General features: G+C 45.1%; 1 protein-coding gene across 28 annotated transcripts in view; it reads left to right on the forward strand.

Annotated features, from left to right (window-relative positions):
- Positions 1-27,219, forward strand: part of ADGRL3 (adhesion G protein-coupled receptor L3) — a 614,635-nt gene that overhangs the window by 346,816 nt on the left and 240,600 nt on the right. For all 28 annotated transcript variants that reach the window (XM_068137418.1, XM_068137413.1, XM_068137416.1 and 25 more), the window contains one exon: positions 8,609-8,718. In XM_068137418.1, the coding sequence (XP_067993519.1) occupies positions 8,609-8,718 (110 nt within the window). The remainder of the gene's footprint in view (positions 1-8,608; positions 8,719-27,219) is intronic.

Genomic DNA, 27,219 nt, shown 5'->3' on the forward strand with positions numbered 1-27,219 from the left:
GTAAATCTTGTGAATTTGCTGTTAAATGCTTCTTGTTAAATTTTAAGGGCCTTATCAATAAGTTGAAACAGAGTAATTACTTTGTCTTTTATTTTTTCCTTTTCCCTACATAAAACTGGTATTTAAATTATTCCCAGGACCTATTTTCCATCTTGCTCTCAGGCTCTCCATAATAGATCAAGGTAGTCCCCTTGCTGACCTTTACAGCCTTCATTTGGTTTGGCTCTGCAAGATTCTTCTACTGTTGGGGCTGGCTGGTGGTTTTGGTGGTTTGTTTTTCTTATTTTTTTCTTTTCTTTCTTTGCTCAATATAAAATAATAATCAGAAATGCTCAATGGGTTAGGGCTGCAGAAAGAGAGGTGTGTGCTGTTTTGTTGGTTTCTCCCACCACCACCATGGAACATTTTAAGGCTTTACAATAACCACAGCAGCTGAAATGGATCTTGTTGGCAGAGCTCCACAGGGGCTCTTGGTGAGGCTGCAATTAGAGAGCTCTCTGCCTCTCCTTGTATTAGTTTGATCACAGAAGAAGCAGCTTTTCTGTGACAGCTCCAGCACCTGGATAGATAATTAAACCCCATCAATGAAACAACAAAATGCAGTGTGTGGTGGGATATGTCTGCACTCGTATTAAACACCACAGATAATGGGATGGCAGCAGAGGTTGGGAAGCCATCTTCTCTATCCTCTGAGATCAATAAAAAGCCCATTCCTCATGAAGAAAACATTAGAGAACCTGGATTTTCATTTCCCTGTCTTTAGATCCTTTACTTTTCAGGGTTTGCACAGGCAGGAAGAGATTCTGTTGAGGGGATTTTGTGCAGCACATCACTGAAAGCCAATGTGGTGAACCAAAGGCTTTTCTGAGGGCTTGTGGTTGTCTTCTCCCTTCTCCTTCCTCACTGCCTCCCTTCTCTGCTTGCTTTTATTTTTCCCCCCCTATTCCCCCTTATTTGCCAGCCACTGCTCTTGTGAGTGAAATTTCTCTTTGCTTTCTGTTTACTTCAGGGCATTAATTTTGTTGGTTTGGTTTGGTTTGGTTTTGTTCCTCTTGGCCTTTCCTAAAGGCTTGATTTGGAAATATCACATATTGACAGGGAAGAGCATACTCCTGGCTGACTTATTTGCTGTGACAGCCTCTTTCTTAAAGCAATCATCCAGAGAGGAGATTTTTGTGTTCCAGAGAAGGAAAAGGATGTCTTGCAGCATTGCCATGAAGGATAATGAATTAAGACTGTCTCTCACTGTAAAACCATTAGTAAAATGAGGTAAACCTTGAGAAAGAGGCTTAGATATTGATGTCTTGGTGATGTGAGTGTCCCTGGGTACATGATGGCTACCATGTCTTTGCAGAAATAAAAGTAAATTCTGTGTAAAGTGTGTGTTTTAGCTGGGGGAAAGCATCTTTGGGGTTTTGGCAACCAGTGCTCATGAGGACAGCTGAGCCAGTTTGGTTGGCACATGTGGACAGGAAGAGTCCTTTGTGACAAGTTGCTCTAGGTGAAGGGTAGCACCAGCTACAAGTAGGGTTTGTTAGCAGCATCAAGGGATGTGACATCAGGGCTTTCTGTGCAAATCCAAATTCACAGAATCATAGAATAGTTAGGGTTGGAAGAGACCTTAATGATCATCCGGTTCCAACGGCCCCTGTCATGGGCAGACACTTTCCACTAGACCAGGCTGCTCAAAGCCTCACCCAACCTGGTCTTGAATACCTCCAGGGAGGGAGCGTCCCATCCTCCCTGGGCAAGCTGTTCCAGTGTCTCACCAGTGTCACTTGGTCACGCAGCCTGGCGTTTTCTATCTTCAGGGTGTTTAAGAGCCTAGCTCTGTACTCTGATGGTGCATTCAGAAGGAGTGGGTGGCTTTGCCATTTGCACTGGTTTGCAGTATGCCCTATTCACAGGAGCTTATGCCCATGGTGTTGCAGAGAGCACCTCAGAAGGGTTTGTCTCTAGAGGATGAGGACCAGGAGGCAGAGAGTGTGTTGCAGATGAAATGGATGTTTGAGCCTTTAGGCTTATTGTGGGCCTGTGCACAGATTTCTGGTCGTTCTTCTGGCATTCTTGGCAGACAAGCACCACCCTAGACCTGGCATCCAATTTTCTTGTCTGGGGCAAACAGTCCCCACCTGGATGGGGAGCTGGAGGATTTACTGGTATTGTGCTGGGGATGATTAATGCTGAAAGGCTTTTGTTTGGAATTGATCTTTCACTTTATGCTGCCTCTGCATTTTTGTTCTGGCAAACACAGCACCCCAGACATGCCCAGCTTGATGATGTTGACATGTCTCTGCTATTAAAGTTTCTGGAAAGGCCTAAAATAAACATCAGCTGCCAAACTATTATTTTTAGGTTGTGTTGGGGGTTTTTTGTGTAGGGTTGTTTTATGTGTTTTTTTTTTTTCCCCTTTCATTTTGTAAATATGAACAAAGTCAGCACTGGAAAAGGCTGAAAAATGTCAGAGCAGGAATAAACAGCTGTTTATATCTTAAAGTGTTTCTGCCTCATTATCACGAGACAACCTTGTCACTTGAAAATCATACAAAGGTTGTCAGGGAGAAGGAATGGAAGCTTGCTGAAGGGAAATGGAGTTTTGGTGTTGCTAAGTGTGAGCCCAGAGTTGCAAACAGAGTTGAGCCCTGCAGCTGGTTCTGAACTCAAATGCCTCCTCAGTCCCACTGCTAGAAATGCAAACCAAATGCCACAGGACTTGTTATTGCTGTTTCACATTAAAACTCTTGAAAGTCATTTTCCACTGCAACTTGGACAAGTTCTGCTGAAGTAATCTCATATCTTCTGGTACAAGTGTGTGTTCTGCACTGGGTTGACACCTCCCTTTTAGGAAGAATATTTTTCCACCAAACAGGTACCTAAATAGAATCACAGAATGGATTGGGTTGGAAGGGACCTTTAAAGGTCATCCAGTCCAACCATTCTGCCATGAGCAGGGATATTTTTAACCAGATCAGGTTGCTCAGAGCCCCAGACAACCTGACATAGAATGGTTCTTGGGATGGGGCAGCTACCACCTCTTTGTGCAAACTGAGCCACTATCTCACCACCCTCAGCAGAAACAATCTCTCCCTTCTCTCCAGTCTGAGTCTCCCTCTTTTAGTTTAAATCCATCACCCCTTGTCCTGTCACAACAGGACCTGGTTGGAAGTCTGTCCCCAGCTTGCTTCTTGGCACCTTTTAAGCACTGAAAGGCTAAAGGAAGGTCTTCCTGGAGCCTTCTCTTCTCCAGGCTGAACAGCTCCAATTCTCTCAGCCTGACTGCACAGCAGAGGGCTTCCAGCCCTCCCATCATTGCCTGGCATCCTCTGCCCCCTGTAATACAGGTCCATGTCTCTCCTGTGCTGAGGACTCCACTTCTCAACAAATGTGGTTGGAAAGAAGGAGTAAAGAACCCTTTTATTTATTTCTCTTTTCTTGTGAGTGGGACAATTTACACTCTTCCCAGGAGGCAATTTTTCTTCTCCAAAACATATCTGTGAATAATGTGCAATTCTGTTTCTAAGATACTGTGGGCTTGAAGGCTGCTGAGTACCTCAGACTGATTTTTAAGACAATTGGAGGGATTTTTGTTTTTCCTGACCACACAGGAATTTATGATGCCATTAGTCTCTCAAGTCATGGTGATTACACATATATTGGGTTATGAGTCCAGGCAATCTTCATGATCTAAATGTAGAATCATAGACTCACGGAATGGTTTGGGCTGGAAGGCACCTTAAAAACCATCTAGTGCCAACCCCACTGCCATGGGCCAGGACACCACCTGCTGCGCCAGGTTACCCAAAGCCTCATCCGACCTAGCCTTGAACACCTCCAGGGAGGGGGCATCCATGACCTCCCTGGGCATCCTGTTAAAGTGTCTCACCACCCTCACTACAAAGAATTTCTTCCTAATCTCCAGTCTAAACCTGCCCTGCTCAAGCTTTAATCCATTCCTGCCTGCCCTGGACTTTGGTTTCTGATCTCATAGTTGCTCTAAGTAGACATCTGTGCTTGGCAAAGAGGATGTGAGATCCTGGCCTTTTCATTAACCACCCCTTGAACCAACACAAGCAGTTACAGGGGAGCCCAGACACTGGAAGGCACATTTTCTATATCTTGCAAAATGGAAAATGAATCAGTTCTGTTTTGCCTTGCTGGCCTGAATGATGTGACATAGTGTGCTGGGACACACTATGAGTGGTGTCTGGTGAGCTAAGTGGACACTTTTGGTCCAGGCAAAGTGTCTATGAATCCCATCAGCAATTCCAGAGGTGGCCTGAGATATTCAGGGTCTGTGAGAAGCAGGCTCTAGCTTCATGTGCCACCCTTTCAATTAAGGAGCAGCAAGGAGAGAGGAGTGAGATTACAATTAGAAATAAAGAAATCTTGAAGTCAAAGAAACTAACCCCAAGAAACAAGGTGGCAATAAATTCCTCATTGGATTTCATGATAAATGGTATTAAGGAGAACTAAAACCACTTAAGTGGTTCCAAGAAAGCCACTAAATCCACTTCCATGTCTCCAAAACGTTTGCCTTCAAATGTTGTACAAACTAATAAAATAGAAGCTGCCTTTTTAACAGGCATAACATTCTCTGTCTGCTCCCTCAGATTCCTCCCACAGTTCTCTTGTTTACTTGGTGTCAGAGCAGATGGAGAATGACAAAATACCCCAGGAGGGCAGGGGTCACTTAGGAAAGCTATGGTATGAGGGCAACACAGGGGGAAGAGTTGTTTTGTTTGAAGGAGCTGATGAGTCAGTGTTAGAAATACGAGGTGCTTGTCAAAAGGCAGTAATTGGAGGTATGGATGAATGTGTAAAAGTTAATTGGTTTGTAGGAGTGCAGTTTTGCTAGATTGCTAGAGCCACAAACAGTTCCTGATCTCCTGGAAGGGAATCATGGAAGCATTTTGGTTTGAAAAAGACCTTTAAAATCAGTGAGTCCTACCAACAACCCCATGCAGTACTACAGGCTTGTAGTGAGGGATCCAAAACTGAACCCAGAACTCAAGTTGTAGACTCACCAGTACCCCACTACAGGGCCACAATGTCTTCACTGGCCCTTGCTGATCCAGGTCATGATGCTGTTGGCCTTCTTGGCCACGTGGGCACACTGATGTCTCATGTTCTGGTGCCTGTTGATCTACATCCCCAGGTCTTTATCTGTGTGCCACTTTCTCAGCCCATTTATCCAGCTGGTCCAGGTCCCAGTGCCAAGTTTTTCTACCCTCAAGCAGATCAACACTCCCACCCTAATTTGTTGTCACTTGCAAATTTACTGAGGCGATTCACATGGATTTCTGTTGTTTCTCCCCCAAAGCAGCACTGGCAGTTTGATCTTGCCTTATTTTGAAGTTTCTGTACTTGGTAGGCTCAGTGTTTTGACATCCCCTGATACAGGGATGTGCAAAGGACTTGGAGTTTGGGGCAAAGTCCATCCCACCACCCTATATTTCTCAACCCCTTCTATCATGCTGCTTTTACTCTCTTTAGTGATATGCCAGAAGGAAGCACACTTTTGGGGATGTTAAAACCAGTGCTCAGAAATTTCATCTTCCACATTGAGCTTTGAAAAGGAGAGGAAAGAAATGTCAAGGAATCAAAGAGTCATAGAATGGTTTGAGTTGGAAAGGACCCTAAAGACCATCTAGTTCCAAACCCCCTGCCACAGCTAGGGAAACTTTCTGCTGTGCCAGGCTGCTCAAGGCCTCATCCAACCTGGCCTTGAACATCTCCAGGGAGGGGGCATCCATAACCTCCCTGAACAAGCTGTTCCAGTGTCTCACCACCCTCACTGCAAATAATTTCTTCCTAATCTCCAGTCTAACTTTCCCCTCTTCCAGCTCAAAGCCATGGCCCTTCATCCTGTCACTGCAACCCCTTGTAAAAAGTCCCTCCCCAGCTCTCCTGTGGCCCCCTTTCAGGTACCAGAAGGCCATTCTATGGTCTTGCCAGCCCAACCTATGGTCTTGCCAGAGCAGCCCCGGCTCTCTCAGCCTGTCTCCATATGGGAGGTTCTCCAGCCCTCTGACCATCTTTGTGGCCTGCTCTGGAGCTGCTTCAATAGTTCCATGTCCTTCTTGTGCTGGGAGCATCAGATCTTGATGCAGTACTCCAGGTGGGTCTTACAAGAGCAGAGCAGAGAGGCAGAATTCCTTTCCTCATCCTGCCTGTCACGCTTCTTTTGATTCAGCCCTTCACTTGGCCATTCAAAGTAAAGGCTTCCTGACAGACAGAAAGCAAAAAAAATCCCTTCTTCCAGATCTTCATCATGTTGGATCCCAACTCGTGATTCTGAAATGTCTCTTTGATCCATTGCTCCCATTGTCTGTCCTGTGGCCAGGCTGTTCCTGCAGCCAGGGGGACTATTGATTAGGCCACTGCAATTGCTTTTTGAAAGGCACATTGAGCCCAGTAAAGGCTTTTATGTTGAAAGTGAAGTTTTGGCTGGCATTCAGAGCCTCTCCTGGCAGACTGCCTTACTCACACGATCCAAACTACCTGTCATATCCCAGCCAAGCCACCTGTCTGCAAGTGTGCAAGGGTGAGGACAGCAAAGTTATCCTTTTGGTTAATAAAATTGTGTTTTTTTTCTCTGTGCATGATGAAATTAGTCACTTGCTGTGATAAGTGTCACCTTTCAACTCCAAAACATGAGAAGATCCTATCCCTCTGGATTAGCTGTTATCCAGCCAAACAGCCCGACGAGCGAGTGTATCAGCTCTTATTAATCTTTCCATGAAATTAAAGAAATTACAGAGCTTAAGGCAGTCACTAATGAATCAATTTTAATTTATGGGCTCAAATAAAATTGTCATTAAGGCTGACGAATTGTAGCCTCAGGTAAACATGGAGCATTTTCACTGCAGACCTAAAAGGAGTTTTGCGCTTGATGGCAGAGGTTCTGCCAGAAGAGCAGGAGGGTCAGGGGTCCTGTGTCACATCAGAGGAGGCAGCATCTTGGAGAAAGTAAATGCAGTGGCCTAGCCCTTAGGAGATCTCTTTCTGGCATGCAAAAGCATGAAAGCCAAAGACTAAGCGTATTTCTCTTTTTCTTTAAAACAAGCCAGCGCAGGAGTGGTAGGGTGGGGGCCAGTGGGTTTGAGCTGGAAGAGGGAAGGTTTACATTGGGGATTAGGAAGAAATTCTTTCTGGTAAGGGTGGTGAGACACTACAACAGGTTGCCCAGAGAGGTTGTGATACCCCCTCCCTAGAGGTGTTCAAGGCCAGGTTGGAGGAGGCGTTGAGCAACTTGGTCTAGCGGGAGGTGTCCCTGCCCATGGCACATGGTTGGAACTAGATGGTCTTAAAAGTGTCTTCCAACCTAAACTCTTCTCTGGTTCTAAGAGTTTTCTCTGTAGAACCTCTGTGTGCTAAATACTTTTGCACCCCCAAAATACATAAAATTTATACCTAGAGGTGTTTGTACCATGAAAGCAGAGACAAATGTGCATTTCAATCCAGGCACACATTAGTCACAACCTCCCTTGGCAGCCTGTTGCAGTGCCTGACCACTCTTTTCAGTCTAAACATCCCCTGGTGTAACTTGAGGCCACTTCCTCTCCTTCTATCACTTGTTACCGGGGAGAAGAGCCTGGACCCCACATCATTCCAATCTCCTTTCAAGGAGTTGTGGAGAGCAATGGCGTCTACCCTCATCCTCCTCTTCCCCAGGCTGAACAATCCCAATTCCCTCAGATGTTCCTCACAGGACTTGTGTGGACCCCTCATCATCCTCATTGCTGTTCTCTGGACATGCTCCAGCATCTCAATGCCCTTCTTGTAGTGAGGGGACATCATTTCTTTCTCTGTGAGATTGTATAGCAAGACCTTTGGTGAGAACAAGGTTTGTTTTTCAGAGGAATACATCATCTCATGAGATGCTGCTGCGCTGGGCAGAGTGTTAAACTGAAATGTAGCTACTCATAACTAATGCAAGTGTGTTGGCTGTGTATGAAAAACTCCTATTTTGGTTTTTAGGCAGCTTATTTGGTGATTTATTTACCACTCAAGTGTTGCTGTTTCTAGTCTGCATGGAGTTAAACAACATTACTCAAGATGCCTGGTTCTGTGGGAGCTCTCTAAATATTGTATGAAATGTATTTGTTATTCCTGCTGTAAAACAAACAGTGTTGGCTTTTGCCACAAATATTATTGCTTTACTCTTTGGGGGGAATGCTGGTATTTAAGGTTAGCTGTGGTCACTGTGATGGACCTTGGGTTTCAAGAATTAGAGGGTGAAAGACAGTGGCTTTAAGCTGGAGAAGAGCAGATTTACATTGGATGTTAGGAATAAATTCTTTACTATGAGAGTAGTAGAACACTGGAGCAGGTTGCCCAGGGAGATGGTTGAGGCCCCTTGCCTGGAGATATTCAAGGTGAGGCTCAGCGAGGCCCTGGGCAGCCTGATCTATTTGGGGATGTCCCTGCTGACTGCAGGGAGGTCAGACTGGATGACCTTTGGAGGTCCCTTCCAGCACAGACCGTTCTACGATTCTATGCTGAAGCTGTGGGATCTTCCTTCCTGTTGATGCTACAGGGTGCTGCAAACCTCTTGACCTGTCCTTCTGTCTGGACTGTTTTCTGACTCTTTTTTCTTGCTTTTCAGATGCAGTAACCGGACTCAGTGTGCAGTTGTTGCTGGCCCTGATGTGTTTCCAGACCCTTGCCCTGGGACATACAAGTACCTCGAAGTGCAGTACGAATGTGTCCCTTACAGTATGTATCTTGATATATTTGTATTTCCTTCTTTTTCTTAGAGATCTGATTTATTTCAGAGTCTGGGCCAGCCTTGAGCTTGCCTCTTGTTGCCTGAGGTCAAGTAAATGTTCAGAGACAAACCATGTGCATCATATGGAGCTGATCTGATCAGAGATGCAAAATTGTCCTCTGTGCAAGATTTGCTCTATAGATGAAAATATCCTAATAGTTCCCCATGATGTAACAGTGACATAGCACCTTTTGGAAAACACTTTGGAAGTCCCAGTTTGTGAAATCAGACCAGAAGAATGAAGGACTTTTGATAGCTTGTAGCTTCTCTTTCCAGATTTTGGTGCTTGGAACCATAGCTGTGCTTTGACTGACCTACATTCATGTAACTGGTGACATCTGATAAGTGCTTTAACTACAGTATTGCATTACCAAAGAGATAGAGAACTCATCTTTGGGGGAACGTGATGTTTGACGGCAGAAAATACTGATTTATAAGCTTCCAAAGTTATGAAGGCAACTTGCAGGCAAACCATTTATCCTGAATTTTTGAGGGAAAGGACAGCTGACTGGGATAGCAGCAGTATGTGCCACATGGGAAATGACAGAGCTCCAAAATGTTAAGCATCTACCTCAGAACCTGCTTTCTGTAGCAACCAAATTTGTTAGGTGCAGTTAGGGTCCTCCTGTCCAAAATGGCATAGCTCAAAGAAGAACTAACAACAGCAACACTAGGAGTGCAGGTTTTGTTAGCAGTCATAATGGGTTGAGTGGTGAGTAACAGGGCTCTGTCCAAGGTTTCAGTTTGAGTAGCTCAGAGAACACTTCCCAGAATAATAAAGCAGGTAAGGAAATGGCTGCTTTCCAGCCACAGAGTTGCACTGAGAGCAGAAGGAGACTTCAGCTTCTTCAATGACTAAGAGCTTCTAAATGCAGTGATGATGGTTTGTTGTTTTGGTGATTTGGTTTAGTTTGGTTTTGGTAAGCTACTAACCTTATGGAAAGAGTGACATCAGGGGACTTAAGGTCTGCCCTAGCAACCCTGTACCAAATTACCAGTTTGGAGAACTTTCTCTTTACAGATGCCCTGTGCAAGGGGAACTTAGCTTCTGGTTATGGTAGTAGGTTGTATTTCCTTGTGTTTGATGATTTGCATGAGGTATGCTGTTTCCTCCTGAGACTAGGCAGCTAAAGCAAAAGTCACTACCCCACCTGTAGTACTGCATCCAGTTCTGGTGCCCCCAACACAAGAAGTATATGGAACTGTTGGAGCAGGTCCTGAGGAGGTCATGAAGATGATCAGAAGGCTGGAGCACCTCCCCCATGAAGACAGGTTGGGAGAGTTTTGGCTGTTCAGAAAGGAGAAGAAAAGGCTCTGGGGAGGCCTTAGAGCAGCTTTCCATTACCTGAAGGGGACTACAAGAAAGCTGGTGAGGGGATTTTTACAAGGGGTTGTAGTGATAGGATGAGGGGCAATGACTTTGAGTTGGAAGAGGGGAGATTTAGACTGGAGATTGGCAAGAAATCCTTTCCAGTAGGGGTGGTGAGACACTGGAACAGGTTGCCCAGGAAGGTTGTGGATGGCCCCTCCCTGGAGTTGTTCAAGGCTAGGTTGGATGAGACCTTGAGCAACCTGATCTAGTGAAAGTTGTTCTTGCCCATGGTGGGGAGGCTGGAACTAGGTGATGTTGAAGGTCCCTTCCCACTCAAATGATTCTATGATTACTATTAAGCCTCTGTAGCCTTCACTGCATGTAAACCAAGGAGGAACAGAGGTGCACTGTGAATGAGGTAAGATGTGAATATTGTGCCTCAGGTGTTCATTGGCCAGATGTACAAGATGTAAAATACCTCCTGTCAGAATGTGCTCAATACTGAGTGTACAGTAGGCACTGAGCAGGCTTTAATGATCTGAATGTGGGAAGGAAAACAAGAACAACAAGCCACACTGTCTCTGTAATTAAGTTAGGAGCTTTGATGGCTGTTTTCTCTGTTTGTAAATCAAATGTAGCACTTCTGCAGGCAGAGTTATGGGAGGAGGAAATGAAGGGAGAGCATATTGTAAGATAGGATTGTATCTCCTGGCCTTAGAATCATAGAACTGTTGAGGTTGGAAGAGACCTTTGAGATCATCCAGTCCAACTGCTTGCCTAGAGCTCACAATCCCACTGCTGCTGCTAAGCTGCTACTACTAAATCACATCCCTCAGCACCACATCCACACATCTTTTAAGCACCTCCAGGGATGGTGATGCCTCACCTCTCTGGGCAACCTGTTCTTATGCTTGATAACCCTTTCTGGGAAGACATTTTTCCTAACATCCAACCTGAACATCCCTTTGACACAACTTGAGCTCTTGTTGCCTAGGACATTTTGTTGTGATGTTGTTATTCAGTGTAGCTTCAGGGAACTTGATTGTTCACAGGCAAACTGTGTACCTTCATCTGCAGACATGGAGTAGGAATCCTAGGACTTCCTTGGATTCTTCTCCCACCTCAGTCTGTGCCTGGCTTTGTTACTGCCTCCATTTCTTCCCTCTGAAAATGGTTAACTCAGCTGTACAGCTCTTTCTTGCCTAGCCATCCAAGCTATGGGAAAGATATCAACTTTGGACAAGTCAGCCAGCAAGGGTGTGACTGGACCAAACTTGTTGGATGAAATCTCTTTCCCTCTTGGTGCCCTTGGTGACTCATCTGCTGTTTACTGTAGGTCAATTTGGTCCCCTTGGGTTCTTGTCACTGAGCTGACAGGCTTCAACCCCTCTGGTCAAATTCAGGCTTCAGGTCCTGCTTTTGCTAACCACATCCAGCCACTCTGCATCTTAGAATATGATCATAGAATTGTTCCAGTTGGAAAAGACCTTTAAGACCATCTAGTCCAACCATTAGCTAGATGATGCTTCACAGAAGGGGAGTGGGCTGGAGAAAACCCTTCCCCGGGTGCTGATGTACCCTTGGTGACTTTAGTGCACCGAGACCTTGGTGAATGGTGGCATCTGCCACGTGGCCATCTCCTAAAGAAACACAGCAGCTGCATAACGAAGGAATGAATATTTCAGCAGGCACTTGTGTGCAATTCCAGCTTACTTCATCTGTGGGGATGGGTTACTCCTTATGGTTTCAAATTATTCCTTGCGGACAGAGAAAGAGTGAGCTTACCCAAGTGCTGGCTCAGCAGCAGAGCAGCGTGTGCACATCTCAGGGGAGCAGCATTTAGGAATCATCTTTAACAGATATTGATAGGACTGACCTTAGGTGCTTATGCTTAGTGTGGTGCTCCCTGGGAGAAAAATTATAGTAGATTTAAAGCTCCATTGGGCCGCCTGCTCCTCATCTGATTTTTAAAGTTAGATAGTTATTTTGATTAGCTCTTACAGAACTAACTTGTCTCCTGGCAACAAAAAATACAAGCTGTGTGAGAAGTGGCTCAAGAGCAGTCTTGAGGAGGACTTGCAGGTGTCATTTGATGAAAAACTCTACATGAGCCAGCGGTGTGCTTGCAGCCCAGAAGGCTCATCTTGAAACCATTTCCTCTGGTCCTGTTGCTTGACACCAAGGAGAAGAGGCTGCCCCCTTCTTGCTCCAATCTCCTTTCAGGTAGTTGTAGAGAGCAATGAGGTCTCTCATCAGCCTTCTCTTCTCCAGATTGACCAACCCCATCTGTCTCAGGCACTCCTTGCAGGCCATGTGTTCCAGGCCTTTCACCAGCTTTGTTTCCCTTCTCTGGACACACTCCAGCACCTCAGTGTCCTTCCTATAGTGAGAAACATAACACTTGAGGTGTGGCCTCACCAGTGCTGAGTACAGGGGGATGATCACGTCCCTGTCCCTGCTGGCCTCTGTGTTTCTAGTACAAGCCAGGATGCCATTGGCTTTCTTGGCCACCTGGGCACACTGCTGACTCATGTTCAGTTGGCTATCAACCAACACTCCTAGGTCCCTCTCCAAGCTGCAGCTTTCCAACACACATCCCCTGGTCTGTAGCTTACCATGGGGTGGTTGTGTCCCAAGTGCAGAACCTGACACTTGGCCTTGTTGAACTTCATACAATTAGCCTTGACCCATGGGTCTAACCTGTCCAAATCCTGCAGTAAAACTTCCCTACCCTATAGCAGATCAACAGAGCCACACAGCTTGGTGTCATCTGCAAACTGACTGAGGGTGCACTCAATCCCCTCATCCAGGTCATTAATGAGGGCAAGGCCATCGCTGCATTAATGTAAAGGATGGCAGCAGCAGGAGGGAGTGAGATGAGTGCCTTGGGCATGGCATATCCCACTGTGATGATAACTTGCCTCACACCCAGGCAACACATCTTCCATCAGCTTTGAATATTGGGGACATCTATTCAAAGGTCTATTTACTGCAAGGGAAAAATGTTTGTGGCTTCCTTCTTTTCCTTTCTTCTGGGTAAATGTGTTAATAAATGTTACCAAGTCACCAAATGTCTTTGGTGCTTAGAGAGATTTTTTTTTGCTGCTTCTTTAGCACTAACAAGGGGAAGGAAAACAACGCCTGAGCATGATTCATTTTTCTGGTTTTAAGACTTTTGTTTTTTTTTTTTAAACATGGAAGCTGAAATCATATTTCCCACTTGTTGTATTGATGGAAGGAAAGGTCATTTCTTTGCTAGAAATATTCCTTTTTATTGCTGACAGAAGAGTAGATGGGCTTACATATCAATAAAAGTGAGGGATGGGAAGTGTGATGCGGGAGCAGGATTCAATAAAGTTTTATTGTATCACAAGTGGACTGAAGTGCCGTTAAAAACATTAAATGAAGGTTCCCAATATCTGCTCTGCTGGACCTGAGGGCCAGTGAATAGACAGATAATTGAATAATGACATTTTTAAGAGAATACAAGCACCAGAAAGCAAACTGCTATTTTCATTGTTCCAAGATTGCTGGTGGAAAGGGAACGAGGGGAGGAGAAACTGGGTGAAAACTGCAATCAGAAAACAATTTAATGAGACAACTTTCCCCAAGTCTAGGGTTCTTAATTATTTCTGGAGCACTGTAAGACCATTATGTGGCCTCCAGCCTTTCCCTCTGTGCCTTTTCCTGCTGCCTTCCCTGTGGATTGGGAAGAAATGTTTGCCCACTGAGAGCTGTGCTGGGTATTGTCAAACAAATGGACTTGCAGCTTCTCCAATATTCCTGCACTCTGGGCATTTTGATTTTGTGTTGCTCTGTTGTGGTTTTGTTGTTGTTGTTTTGCTTTTCCTCTTTACCCAAGAGGATTTGTTCCCCTGGGGCCCACTGGTGAAAATGGGAAGTGTCCCTGTGGGGTTTATCCATGCTGTGGGCACTTTGATCAGTAACAAGCGAGTTCCTCCCTGAAGCCAAGAGTCCTTTGTTTTGTTTAGTTAAATAAATGATTTGTGTGCACGGGCTAGGAACAGTAATTAAACAAAAATCAAACACAACCAACCAAAAAACCCCACAACACACACACACCTGACCTGACTACCCATTATGATGATTTCTGAGCAAAGAACTAATCTTTACTTTCTGTCCTGCTGACAAATTGCCTTTCTTCCAAGGCATACAATTTCCTGGGCACTGCAGCCAAAAAGCCTCCTTTTTTATATTCACTGACATTCCCAGCTTGGCTTGTTGGTTCTTTATCTACAGAGGCAGAAATGAAGTAGGTGTTACTCCCCCTATCAGCTGCTTCTCACTGTGTGCTTGTGGGGAGACTGCACCTAACCAGCAGCCACTTGGAAAGCTCTCTTCATTAAAGTAATCTGCTATCACAGGTTCATTTTTGAATCACAGAATCTCACAGAACCACAGAATGGTAGGGGATGGAAAGGACCTTTGAAGACCCTCAACTCCAACCCCCTTGCTAAAGCAGAATCACCTAGAGAAGGTCATACAGGAACACGACCAGGTGGGTTTTGGATGTCTCCAGAGCTGGAGGCTCCACCACCTCACTGGGCAGCCTGAACCAGTGCTCCAGCAGCCTTAAAGAAGTTCCTCCTCATCTTTAGACGGAACTTCTTATGTTCAGATTTGTGCCCATTACCCCTTGTCCTGTCACTGGGCACCACTGCAAAAAGCCTGGTCCTGTCCTCCTGACACCCACCCTTTAAGTACTGATCAGCATTGATGAGATCCCCCTTTTAGTCTTCTCTTTCCCAGACTAAAAAGCTCCAATTCTCTCAGTCTTTCCTCATCACAGAGATGTTCAGTCCCCTCAACATCATTGCAGACTTTTGCTGTATTCTCTCCAGAAAGTCCCTGTCCTTCTTGAACTGGGAAGCCTGTAACTACACCCAGGACTACAGACGTGGCCTCACCATGACAGAGTATCGAGTGAGGAGAACCTCTCTTGACCTGCTAGCCACGCTATTCTTGCTGCACCCCATGATGCCATTGATCTTCTCAGCCACAGGGGCACATTGCTGGCTCATAGGCATCCTATAGTTCACCAGGACTCCCTTCTCCTTTTTCCCCAGAGCTGCTCTCCAAGAGATCATCCCCTAAACTGTACTGATCCATGGGGCTGTTCTTTCCGTTAAAAGAACAAGGTGGTTTCAAGTGTGGGTACCTGTAATGCATACTGGCTTAAAGATCTGCTCTCACTAGGAGCATGAAAAAATGTCATGTGAGAAGCTGTTAGATAAATGTTAGGCAATTTCCATAGTCTGAAGGCTACCACCACCTGTTCCATCTAGAATTTTCAGCATGCTCCATCAAAGAGCTAGTAGAGCAAGAAAGGGAATATTCACATCTCTATCCTCAGCATCACCTCACCCTCACAAAATTTGTAATAAGTCCAAGACTTTGCCCGAGCTGTGTTGTATGTTTCTCACACTGGACATTTTTTTTCTTGATGGAGAGCCCTGTCATTTGTCCCTAGGACCTCTCTAATTGGCTTATTATGGAATCTGAAGATGCAGAAATGTGATGAGTAATGTAATTTATCTCATTCCATGAAGACCATGAATATAAGGGAGTAACTTATTTTCTTGTATGACTTGTGTGCACCATTTATTCCTTTTCAAACTTCTCCCACAGCAGCTGAATTCTGAGTGAGCTGATGGATATTACTGGATTGGGGTTAGCTATTTAAAGGAAGAGTTGCTTAAAATCTTTTGATTTGTTTCCTGAATGCCTTCTTGCCTTGGAATCTGGCTCAAAGTCTTTAAAAAAAATCACAGGGAAACTTCCTTTCAGTATCAACTAACTCTGTGTCCCATTGCTGGGAATCTGAGGCTATCCAAAGTCGCAGAATCACAGAATGTTAGGGGTTGGAAGGGACCTAGAGAGTCCAGTGCCCTGCTGAAGCAGTATCATCAAGGGCAAGTCACACAGGAATGCACCCAGATGGGTCTTGAAAGTCTCCAGTGAAGGAGACTCCAAAATTTCTCTGGGCAGCCTGTTCCAGTGATCCATCAGCCTCACTGTAAAGTGTCTCCTCATGTTGAGGCAGACCCTCCTGTGTTCAAGCTTGTAGCTGTTGTTCCTTTTCCTACCATTGGACACCACTGAAAAGAACCTGTCACCTTCATCTTGACACCCACCCCCCCGGTATTTCTAGACATTGGTAAGATCCCTTCTAAGATCCCTTCTCATGACTAAATAGCCTCAGGTCTCTCAGTCATTCTTTATAGGTGAGATGTTTGAGTGTCCCAATCATACTCATAGTGCTCCAATGGACTCTCTTCAGCAGATCCCTGTCTGTCTTGAACTGTGGAGCCCAAAACTGGACACAACATTCCAGTTATTACCTTCATACTTTCTTTTAGAGATTCATCTTTGTCACAGCCATTTGTAACCTAGCATATAACTGGTATTGTCTCAGCTGAAAAGGAAATTGTCACCAATGCTGGGCAGAAACAAAAACGAGATTTTGGTGAATTCCTCAGGATATTAATAACCTACAATCCCCCCACTTTGGTGGCTGATGCTTCCCCATCCAAATAGTAGAGCATCTTCCTAGTGTCTGTAGTTCATTTGTGTTCATTTAACAAAGATGTTCACCAAATGTACAGCCTGACCCCAGCAAACCTGCTTGTCTGGTGTATCCATGGGAAAGTCATCCAGCAGGTCAAGGGAAAGATTCTTGCCCCTCTACTCTGCCCCAGTGAGACCACATCTGAAGTATCGTGTCTAGTTCTGGGCTCCCCAGTTCAAGAAAAACAGGGATATGCTAGAGAGTGTCCAATGGAGGCTATAAGGGTGACAAAAGGACTGGAACATCTGTCTGATGAGGAAAGGCTGAGAGGCCTGGGACTCTTTAGCATGGAGGAGACTTAGAGGGATTCTGATCAATGTCTATAAATAACTGAAGGGTGGGTGTCAAGAAGGGACCAGGTTCTTTTCAGTGGTGTCCTGTGATAGGACAGCAGGCAGTGGATACAAACTGGAACACAGGAATTTCCACCTCAACATGAGGAAAACCTTCTTTCCTGTGAGGGTGATGAAGCTCTGCATGAGGCTGCCCAGAGAGGTTGTGAAGTCTCCATCTCTGAGACTTTCAAGGGCCATCTGGATGCATTTCTGTGTGACTTGCCCTGTGTGAGTCTGCCTTGACTTGTGGGGTTGGACTTGAGCTCTGGAGGTCTCTTCCAACTCCTACCAGTACAGACTATTAAGAAATCACCTGCATTAGATGCTTTGGACCAAGCCATATTTTTCCTTTCTTTCTGACAGGTGTTCTACTACCTATTTGCCACCAATCTGCTGTCTAAGCAAGACTTTCTACTCCCCAGTCATCTCTGAACTACTCTGTGATTAAGAGGAATTTATTTCCTCCCGTTTTAATAACCTATTGTCTACATTTCCCTATTATGCCAAGCACCCTCTGGAGACATTCATATGGATTTCATACATGTTCTAACAGATCTTCATGGTGATCAGATGTCTATTTCCAGCTTTTATTCCTATTATCCTTCCTTCCATTTCTCTCACGAGGAGAACCACAACGGCTTCTTTCATTGGTGCAGGTGATGCAAGGAGATTAAGACCATCCTTGCCAGGTGCTATGATAAATCCACCAAAGAGATGAAATCCATTTACTGGTTTTCAGTCGGGCCAATGGGGAGAACAGAATGTGTGTATCCAGTGGTTAAGTTGAGAATTGAAGTTCGTTTCTTCCAGCACATGAGGGAGGTGGACGAGGAGGGGGGAATTTGAGCGCATTAAAGCAAATCCCTTTAGTGTGTGAAATACAACAAAGTATCTTTCCAGATCTAAAAATACAGCTTTGTTGAGTTTCTTTATATTAAAAGGGCTCCCAGGAAGAGAGCCAAATACATCTGAATGTATTACTTTTGTTACTCATTTCCTCCACTTCCCTTGCTAACAACATTTCCAGTTGTCTTTTAATAATGGTCTGAAACCGCAGCGGTCGTGCGTACCTCAGACTCTGGCAGTGGAGACGGCAACACAGGCTGCTTAGCATTTGACTTTGGTTAGCTCCTGTCTCTGCTTCCAGGAATTAAATGGGAAGAGGATTTGTGGGAAGCTGAGGCAAAGGGGTTCTCCCCAGGGCAATAAAAAAAGTTTAAATAATTAAAGAAATCAACTTATCTTTACAGGTTTTGTATCCCAAATCTCACCACAACTATGCCCTGAAATGTCATTTACCCTGGGCTGATTGCCAGCCCAGGCAGAAATGTTCTTAAGGGGTTTTTTGGTGTGTATCTGGCTTTGGGAGAGGTGACAGCCAATTGAGATTAGAAAAGGTTTATTCAGATTGATTTCCCAGGTGAATGTATTGGTGAGGGTCTAAACTAATCCTGTCCCCCAAAGACTTTTTTGACCTCTGTAGTTAACTTAAGTACATCTAACATTGTTTTAGAAAATACCTTCATCTTTAATTTCTCTGTTCCACTCTACAGGCCCTCCTAAAAGGATTTACATTGGGTATTTATCCCTTCCAATATCAAACCCAAATTCCCTTCCAGATCTCAATTTTCACTACTAATCCTCAGAGATATATAATTTTAATTTACCTTGCAGATGACATCTCCTGGTTTCTCTCTCTGCCTCTACAAAGGGATTATTCAACAGAACCTCATTAACTCTGGGTTGTTTGGTGTGGTTTTTTTCTCTCTTGTGTTTGTTGAATGATGTCTACAAGTGAAACTCTTGTCTTGTCCTTTGCTGGCTAGGACAAGCTCTTTCAGCAGAGGCTGGGGCTAGTGTGTCACTGTGTCCTCCAGCTGAGACCTTGCTTTTAATCCCAGGAGAGGCAGCATCAGGCCTTCCCTTTTCCTCTTGCCTTTAAAGATTAATAATCACACATTTTTCAATTTAAACTTGCAGGACCACACAGATGCACACCCCAGCACCTGCAAGTTTTCAAAACCTAAGATGTTCAGACCTGCAAAGGAATGGTGGTGTTAAGTAGAACGGGAGCTACTGACTCCCTGGGCTTTAGAGAGTGAGCCTGATAGGTGCCCTAATGAAAGCCTTGATGTCTGCGTATGAAATACTCTGGAGTTGCCCAACCTCTGCAACTGTTTAAAGAAACAAACTGAATTTAAGTGCTGTTCTGAGTGTGGCCTTAAGGGATAGTTCCACCTTTCTGCAACAGAACTGAAGGTGGATCCAAAGGAGGGCAAGGAAGCTGGTGAAGGGTCTGGAGAACAGGTCTGGGGAGGAGCAGCTGAGGAACTGAGGTTGCTTGGTCTGGAGAAAAGGAGGCTGAGGGGAGATCTCATTGTTCTCTACAATTCCCTGAAAGGATGCTGGAGTCAGGTGGGTGTTGGTCTCCTAGCAACAAGTGATAGGAGGAGAGGAAATGTCTTCAAGTTTCACCAGCAGAGGCTTAGGTTAGCTATGAGAAGAAACACATTGACAAAGGGTTCTCAAGGGCTGGAACAGGCTCCTCAGGGGGGTGCTTGAATCTCCATTCCACAACTTCAGCCACCTTTACTGAATAACGTGGTTGTAGTCATGTGGGACCAGTGGGACAGCATCCCACAGTATTTTACAAGTTCAATGTGCACCTTCTGAGGTTTTGAAAATATCACAGATGTGGATGGAAGCCTCCTATCAAATTTGGTATTTGGATATCAGAAGAAGCTTGACTGAAAGGGTTATCAAAAACTAAACCAGGCTGCCCAGGGAGGTGGTTGAATCTCCACCCCTGGAGGTGTTTCAAAGAGGCAGAGATGTGGTGATGAGGGCCGTGGTCTAGCACCAGCCTTGGTGGAGTTAGAGAATAATTGGACTGGATGATCTTGAACCAAACATGATTCTGTGATTCTGTGACTTCATGAATCAATGATTCCAAGATTTTATTATTCTGTGAGTCTATGGATGAAAAGTCCACAGAGCATACATAGGTGTGAGTTTGAAATTTTGATGCTAAGGAGAGGAAAGCAAGCTCGGGAAACAGCACCTAGAACTGGTTTTTATTGCTAAGGCTTCACCCACAACACTGAAATTGTTGGATAAATGACTTTGATATTCTAGCCTCACTTGGCAGAGCAGAAAGGAGTGGCTGGTGGCTCTCTTAGGTGTAAAATTGCACTAAAATTGCACTACATTGCTACTGGTGGTATTTTTCTTATCACAGGCTGGAATTAGTCATGCTCTAAATGGAATTGCATTTGTAGCCTGGTTCTGCTTTGGGTATTTCTGCTGGGGAAGCAAAGACTGGGAGTGCAACCTCAGTATGGACTTGGAAATGTGGATGAGGTAGCTGTTAAGATGCACCAAGGAAAACACAATGGTATCTGACATGATGGGGGGCACCTGCAGGGGTGCCTGCACTGTGGACAGGCTCACTGAGCTGGCTGTGAGGCATACTAGGAGATGAGATGCAGAGGAGTCAACTAAATCAGGAATCTGACACTCTGGAAGGAAGGGTTGCCAGAGGGAGCTGGACAGGCCTGAGAGGTGTGCCTAGGCCAACCTCCTGAGGTTCAACAAAGCCAAGTGCAAGGTCCTACACCTGGGTTGGGACAATCCCAAGCATAAATACAGGCTGGGCAGAAAAGGCATAGAGATCAGTGCTGAGGAGAAGGACTTAGGGTAGTCGAGTAGCTCCCTGCTCCCCTGGGTATGAATGACCACGGGTGTGAGAGCAGTGGCTGACCATATGTGGAGACTGAAATTCTAAGGGACCAGCTGGATGTACACAAATCCATGGGACTTGATGGGGGTTATCCCAGACTACTGAAGGAGCTAGCAGATGTTATGACAAGAGTCCTCTCAATCATCTACCAAAGGTCTTGGGAGTCTGAGGAAGTCCCTGCTGATTGAAAGCTTGCCAGTGTTATTCTAATTTAGTAGAAGGGCAAGAGGAAAGACCCAGGGAACTATTGTCCTGTTAGTCTACTTTCAGTTCCTGGAAAAATTATGGAGAAGGTTGTGCTGGGTACTACTGGAAGGCATATAAATAATAATGCTGCTGTCAGGCAGAGTGAAAATGTGGTGGTCACAGAAAGTCCTCTTTAAACTGATTTGATAGCCTTCTAGAAGCTTACTCATCTAGTGGGTGAAGGGAAGGTGGTGGATATAGTTTTCTGGATTGTAGTAAGGCTTTAGATACCATCCCTCACAGCATCCTTCTGGGCAAGTTGTCCATCTGTGAGATGAGCAGCTACAGTGTTCTTGGTGAAGAACTGGCTAAAGGGCAGGGTGCAGCGTTGTGGTGAATGGGGCTACATCTGGCTGGCAACTGATCACCAGTGTTCCTCAGGGCTCCATTCAATGGCCAGCTCTGTTCAATGTGTTTATCGAAGATCTGGGTGGAGGGGTTGAATGCACCATTAGCAAGGTTGCTGATGATCCCAAACTGGGTGATGGTATTGACTTTCTTCAGAGATTAAAGAACTTGCAGAAGGATTTAGATAAATTGCAGTATAGGGCAATGATTAATGGGATAAAATTTAACAAGAACACCTGCAAGATCCTTTATCTGGGACAGAGTAAGTCCAAGCAGAAGAATAAAATGGGGGAGGAGTGGCTGGGGTGCAGCCCTGTAGAGAGGGATCTGGGGGTGCTGGTTGACAACATACTCAGTACGATTTAGCAAAGGAGTTGGCAGCCAGGAGGACAAACCTCATCCTGGGGTACACCAGACATTGCTGTGGCCTCCCCTTGAGTACTCTATGCAGTTCTGGCCCCCACAATTTAAAAAGCATGTGAAGGTGCTTGAATGTGTGCAAAGGAGGACAACAAAGCTGGTGAAGGGCTGGAAGGCAGCTCCTATGAGGAACAGCTAAGGCCTTGAACAACCTTGCCTAGTGGAAGGTGGGGGAGAGAGTTGAAATTAGATGATCTTTAAGGTCCCTTCCAACCCAAGCTATTCTGTGATTATATAACTTTGGGTTTGTCTAGTTTGGAGATAAAGCGGCCAAGGGTTGACCTCATGGCTCCCCACAGGAGGAGAAATGGAGAGGGAGATGCTGATCTCTTCTCCCTAGTATCTAGTGACAGGATGTGTGGGTATGATTCAAAGCTGTGTCAGGGGAGGTTTGGATTGGACATTAGGAAGCATTTCTTTATCAAAAGTGCTGTCACACCTTGGAACAGGCTTCCTAAAGAGGTGATTGATGCTCCAAGCTTGTCAGTCTTGAAGAGGCATTTGAACTATGCCCTTAATCACACAGAATCCCTATAGTTGGAAAAGATCTTCAAGATCAAGTTCAACCATTGCCTAACTCTGCTGGTGGCACTACTACACCATATTCTTGAGCACCGTATCTAGCTGGCTTTTAGATGCTGCCAGGGATGGTGATTCAACCACTTTCCTGGGCAGCCTGTTCCAGTCTCTGAGAACTATGAGAATGGTGAAGCCCTGGAATGGGTTGTCCAGGGAGGTGGTTGAGGCCCTGTCACTGGAGGTGTTTTAAGAGCAGGCTGGATGAGGCTCTGGCCAGCCTGATTTAGTGTGGGGTGTCCCTGCCCATGGCAGGGGGGTTGGAACTAGATGATCCTTGTGGTCCCTTCCAACCCTGACTGATACTATGATAACCCTTTCAGTATAGAAGGTTTTTTTTTTCCCCAATATCTGACCTAAACCTCCCCTGGTGAAACTTGATGTCATTAAATAAATGATATTTTATATTGACTAAATTAATAGATGCTTTAACTTCTGGTCAACCTTAAAGTGGTTGGACTAGATGATCCTTGTAGATCCTTTCCATCTGACAATGTACTTTTCTATTCTGAAATATTCCTGGTGTATCCTTGCTTTTTAATAGCTTCTTTGACAGAGTCAGCAGCTCTGCATGGTCTCACAAACATCTAACTATTTTGGGTTGAGGGAAATATTTGCTTGAGGGAAATGGTGCTAAATTGTTAAGCTACTTTTTGCCATGGGAATATGGTGATGCTTTGCAATGGCTCAATAAATAGAGCATTCAGAGTGCCAGTGTGTTCTCAGAGACAATTGGCTGTTGTTGGCGACAATCATAGACTCGTAGAACTGTTTTGATTGGAAAGGGCCTTTCAGATAATCAAATCCAACCTTCAACCCAACCCCACCATGACCATTAAACCATGTCCCAAAGTTCCATGTCCCTACATTTCTTGAACACCTCCAGGGACACTGACTCCAACACCTCCTGGGCAACCTATTCCAATGTCTGACCGAGGGAACTGGAATGGGCAAGAAAAGCTCTGGCAAATTGCTTTGCCACACTTGTTCATCTGCACATCCATTCTCATGTTGAAACTCAGCCCAAACTCAAACTCAACCCAAATCTTATCAATTATGAATGGCTGAAGCAGATGATCTGTGTTATTGTTTTTAAGAATGAATGATTTGTTTCAAATGAGAACCACATGTTGCTTAGCAGCTTTAGCTGCCACTTCTGAGAAGAAAACCAACCCCCTGACCTCTTCTTCCCCTCCACTTGTTGGATAAGATCCTATGTTAATAACCTGCAAATGAAGACCATGAAATACTGCATGATGGAAACCCATGAGGGAACATCAGTTCTGGTGTAAGGGAATCCTGTCTCTTCTGCAGCTTGGGGTAAGCTGCACCTGTCTGGGCAAGGGTGGAATTCCTGTTTGCAGTATATGAATTTCTTAGCCATTCCTGAGGGACCTTGGGACAGGGATGTTCGGCAAGATTTTTTAACTGAAATGTCAATAAGTTGCTGCGAGGGTGGCCTGGTTTGAGCTACACTACCTCAGCCTCTGCTCTGTCACTGCATTTTCTGCAGCTCACACTACCTTAGAGCTGCATTTCAGTATCTGAAGGGGACCTACAGGAAGGCTGGGGAGGGACTGTTTAGAAGGCCTTGTAGTGATGGGATGAGGGACAATGGTTTGGAACTGGAGCAGGGGAGATTTAGGTTGGACACTGGAAGGAAACTCTTTACAGTGAGGGTGCTGAAATACTGGAACAGGTTGCCCAGAGGTCTGGTTGAGGTCCTGTCCCTGGACACATTCAAGGTCAAACTTGATGGGACCTTGAGCAACCTGATTTAGTTAGAAGTGTCCCTACACACTGCAGAGTGGTTGGACAAGATCATTGGAGGTGTTCAGGAGGAGACTTGATGGGGTGCTTGGTGCCATGATTTAGTTGTTTAGTTGGGTTGGATTGGTTGATGGGTTGGACGCGATGATCTTGAAGGTCTCTTCCAACCTGGTTTATTCTATGTATCCTATGTAAGATGACCTTTGAGGGTCCCTTCCAACCTGATGTAATCTGTGATTGATGTGTGTCCTTCCTCTGGCCTTTTGAAATTCACACTAAATGTTGATAAAGCAGTACAATAACCATTTCTGTGTCTTTAAAACCAATCATTTTAGTTATTCCCCTGCTGAATGTCATGCTCATTCAAACACTCTCCCTGCTCTCCTTGAAAAGAAACTTTTTGGCTCAATGCCTTTCAGGCAAAGGCCTTCCTCAGTGCCTGGGTAACACAGTTGTTATCTTCTTCTGCTGAAACGCTTGGCCATACAAAGCCATCTCCAACCCAAGGCAGCATGCCAAGAACTGCTGGGCAAAAAGCCCTTCTGTAAAGTTTGCACTTCTTTCCCTTAACAGTGCAGCATTTACAGAGCCCTCTCCTCAGGCAGAAAAAATAAATAAATAAAAACAAAGCTGTGAACTTCAAGAAGAAGTTTCTTAAGCACTGCTTTTGATATTTTAATGAGGAAAAAAAAAATAAAATCTATTTTATTCTGGTTTTGCCAGGCTCAATTAGAGGAATTCGGCAGTGCTCTTTGCTAACAGGGGGACTGCTTTAATCATGCCGTTGGTCAGAATCATAGAATCATAAAATGGTAGGGGTTGGAAGGGACCTCCAGAGATCATTGAGTCCAACACCCCTACCAAAGCAGGAGCACCTAGGACAGGTCTCACAGAAACACATTAGATAGGTCTTGGAATCCTCCAAAGAATGAGACGCCAGAACCTCTCTGGGCAGCCTGCTCCAGGGCTCTGTCACCTTCACAGTAAAGAAGTCTTTCTTCATGTCAAGGTGGAACTTCCTGTGTTCCTTTTTTCTATCCATTGCCCCTTGACTATCACAGATCTGGGTGCAGAATTTCCAGTGTAAAAGTCTCTCTTGTTGTGGGAGGATTTAATGCTTTACAAGTCCTGCCCCATCCTCTGCAAGTGTGGTGAGAGTCATGCAAGCCCCAAAGGCTTTATTTATTATTAGAGAGACAGGGAACTACTGTAGAGAGTCCAACAGAGGACTAGAAGATGCAGAGGTGATTGGAGTCTCTCTCTGGCCAGGAAAGGCTGAGAGACCTTGGGCTGTTTAGGCTGCAGAAGAGCAGCCTGAGAGGGGATCTTCTCAATGCTGATCAATATCTAAAGGGTGGGGCTCAAGAGGTTGGGGCTGGGCTCTTTGCAGTGGTACTTCAGTGACAGAACAAGGGACAACAGGCATAAAGTGGAACTGAGGAAGTTTCATCTGAAGTTGGGGAGAAACTTGTTTGGTGTGAGGGTGCTGGCGCCCTGGAGCAGGTTGCCCAGAGAGGTTGTGGGGTCTCCTTCTCTGGAGAGATTCCAAACCCACCTGGACATTGTGATCCCAGGCAGCCTGCTGTGGGTCACCCTGCTTTAGCAGTGAGGTTGGACTGGGTGGTTTCCAGAGGTCCTTTCCCACTCCTACTCTTCTTTGGTTCTGTGATTTATGGACAGCATTAATCAGGAGCAACAGAGCTATAGGGAGAGGAATTCTGTGCATTTAGAAGCTTGTCCATAATTCCTGCCTGTGATGTTATTTTTTTTTTCAAGTTAAGGACAGTTGCACAGTGAATATTTCCTGTTAGTCTGCAATAAAAGCCCTTTCCTCTTTATTTTTAGATCACTTAAACACACCCACAACTCATTCTGGTATTTTCTGAGATTCAGCAGGGGAGGTCTCAGTCAGAACCAGAAGCTGTTCTCAGTTTGCTGCTTTCTTCCTGATCATTAACTACCACACAGCTGGCAATGAAATCAACACCCCCAATTGTCTTTTAAATGCAGTAAACACATAACTGGGTCATATTATTGCTGTGAATCATCTTGAGCCACTTTTACATCATGTAATTTAATAGCCATTTGGAGAAGAGCTGACACTACCACTCTGTTCTCATTCAATATTGGAAAATTGAATTGGCTGCCTCTTTGACTTCAGGCAAACAGTGATAGAAACCAGACCAGCTCTAGCCTCTTGACCCTATTGATTGACCAGAGTCAAACATACTGTTGGTACCACAAAAAACATGTGAGCATTAAGTCAGGATAATTCTGCATTCCTAGGGCTGAACTAGTTTTTAGAGTCCCTGCTGCTGTGCTGATGAAATCTTAACAAAACCAAACAAAAAACCGAACACCAAATTAACCAAAAAAAAAGCCCCAAACAAACAAAGAAGTTCAAGTTGATTTGGTTCAGTTTTTGGGCCACTCACAGCAAGGACTTTGCAATATTGGAGTGGGTTCAGAGAAGGGCAATGAGGCTGGTGAAGGGTCTGGAGAGGAGGTCTGGTAAGGAGTGTCTTAGGGAATTGAGATTGTTTAGACTGGAGTAAAGAAGGCTGAGGGGAGACCTCATTGTTCTCTACAAGTCTCTCAAAAGAGGCTGGATGAGGTTGGTATTAGTCTCTTCTTCCTAACATCTGGTGATAGAAGGAGAGGAAATGGCCTGAAATTGTGCATCAGGGGAGGTGTAGGTTGGAGACTAGGAAAAATTTCTTTGGTGCTAGAGTGGTCTGGCATTGGCTACCCAGGGAGATGCTGTAGTCACCATCTCCAGAGGTATTCAAGAAACATGGGGACATGGCAGTTTGGGACATGGTTTAATGTCGTGGTGGCCCTAGGTGATTGCCCATTGGAATGGGCTGCCTGGGGAGGTGGTGGAGTCACCGTCATTGGAGGTGTTCAGGAGGAGACTTGATGGGGTGCTTGGTGCCATGGGTTAGTTGTTTAGGTGGGTTAGATTGGTTGAAGGGTTGGACACGATGATCTTGAAGGTCTCTTCCAACCTGGTTTATTCTATATTCTAGGTTGAAGGTTGGAGTCAATGACGTTGGAGGTCTTTTCCAACCTTAATGATTCTATGAAATCAGCAGCAGATGCCAACATTGTTAC

The sequence above is a fragment of the Melanerpes formicivorus genome, unplaced genomic scaffold, assembly GCF_026170545.1.
Source record: "Melanerpes formicivorus ecotype bairdi unplaced genomic scaffold, bMelFor1.0.p_v2 SCAF_4, whole genome shotgun sequence".
Lineage (NCBI taxonomy): Eukaryota > Metazoa > Chordata > Aves > Piciformes > Picidae > Melanerpes > Melanerpes formicivorus.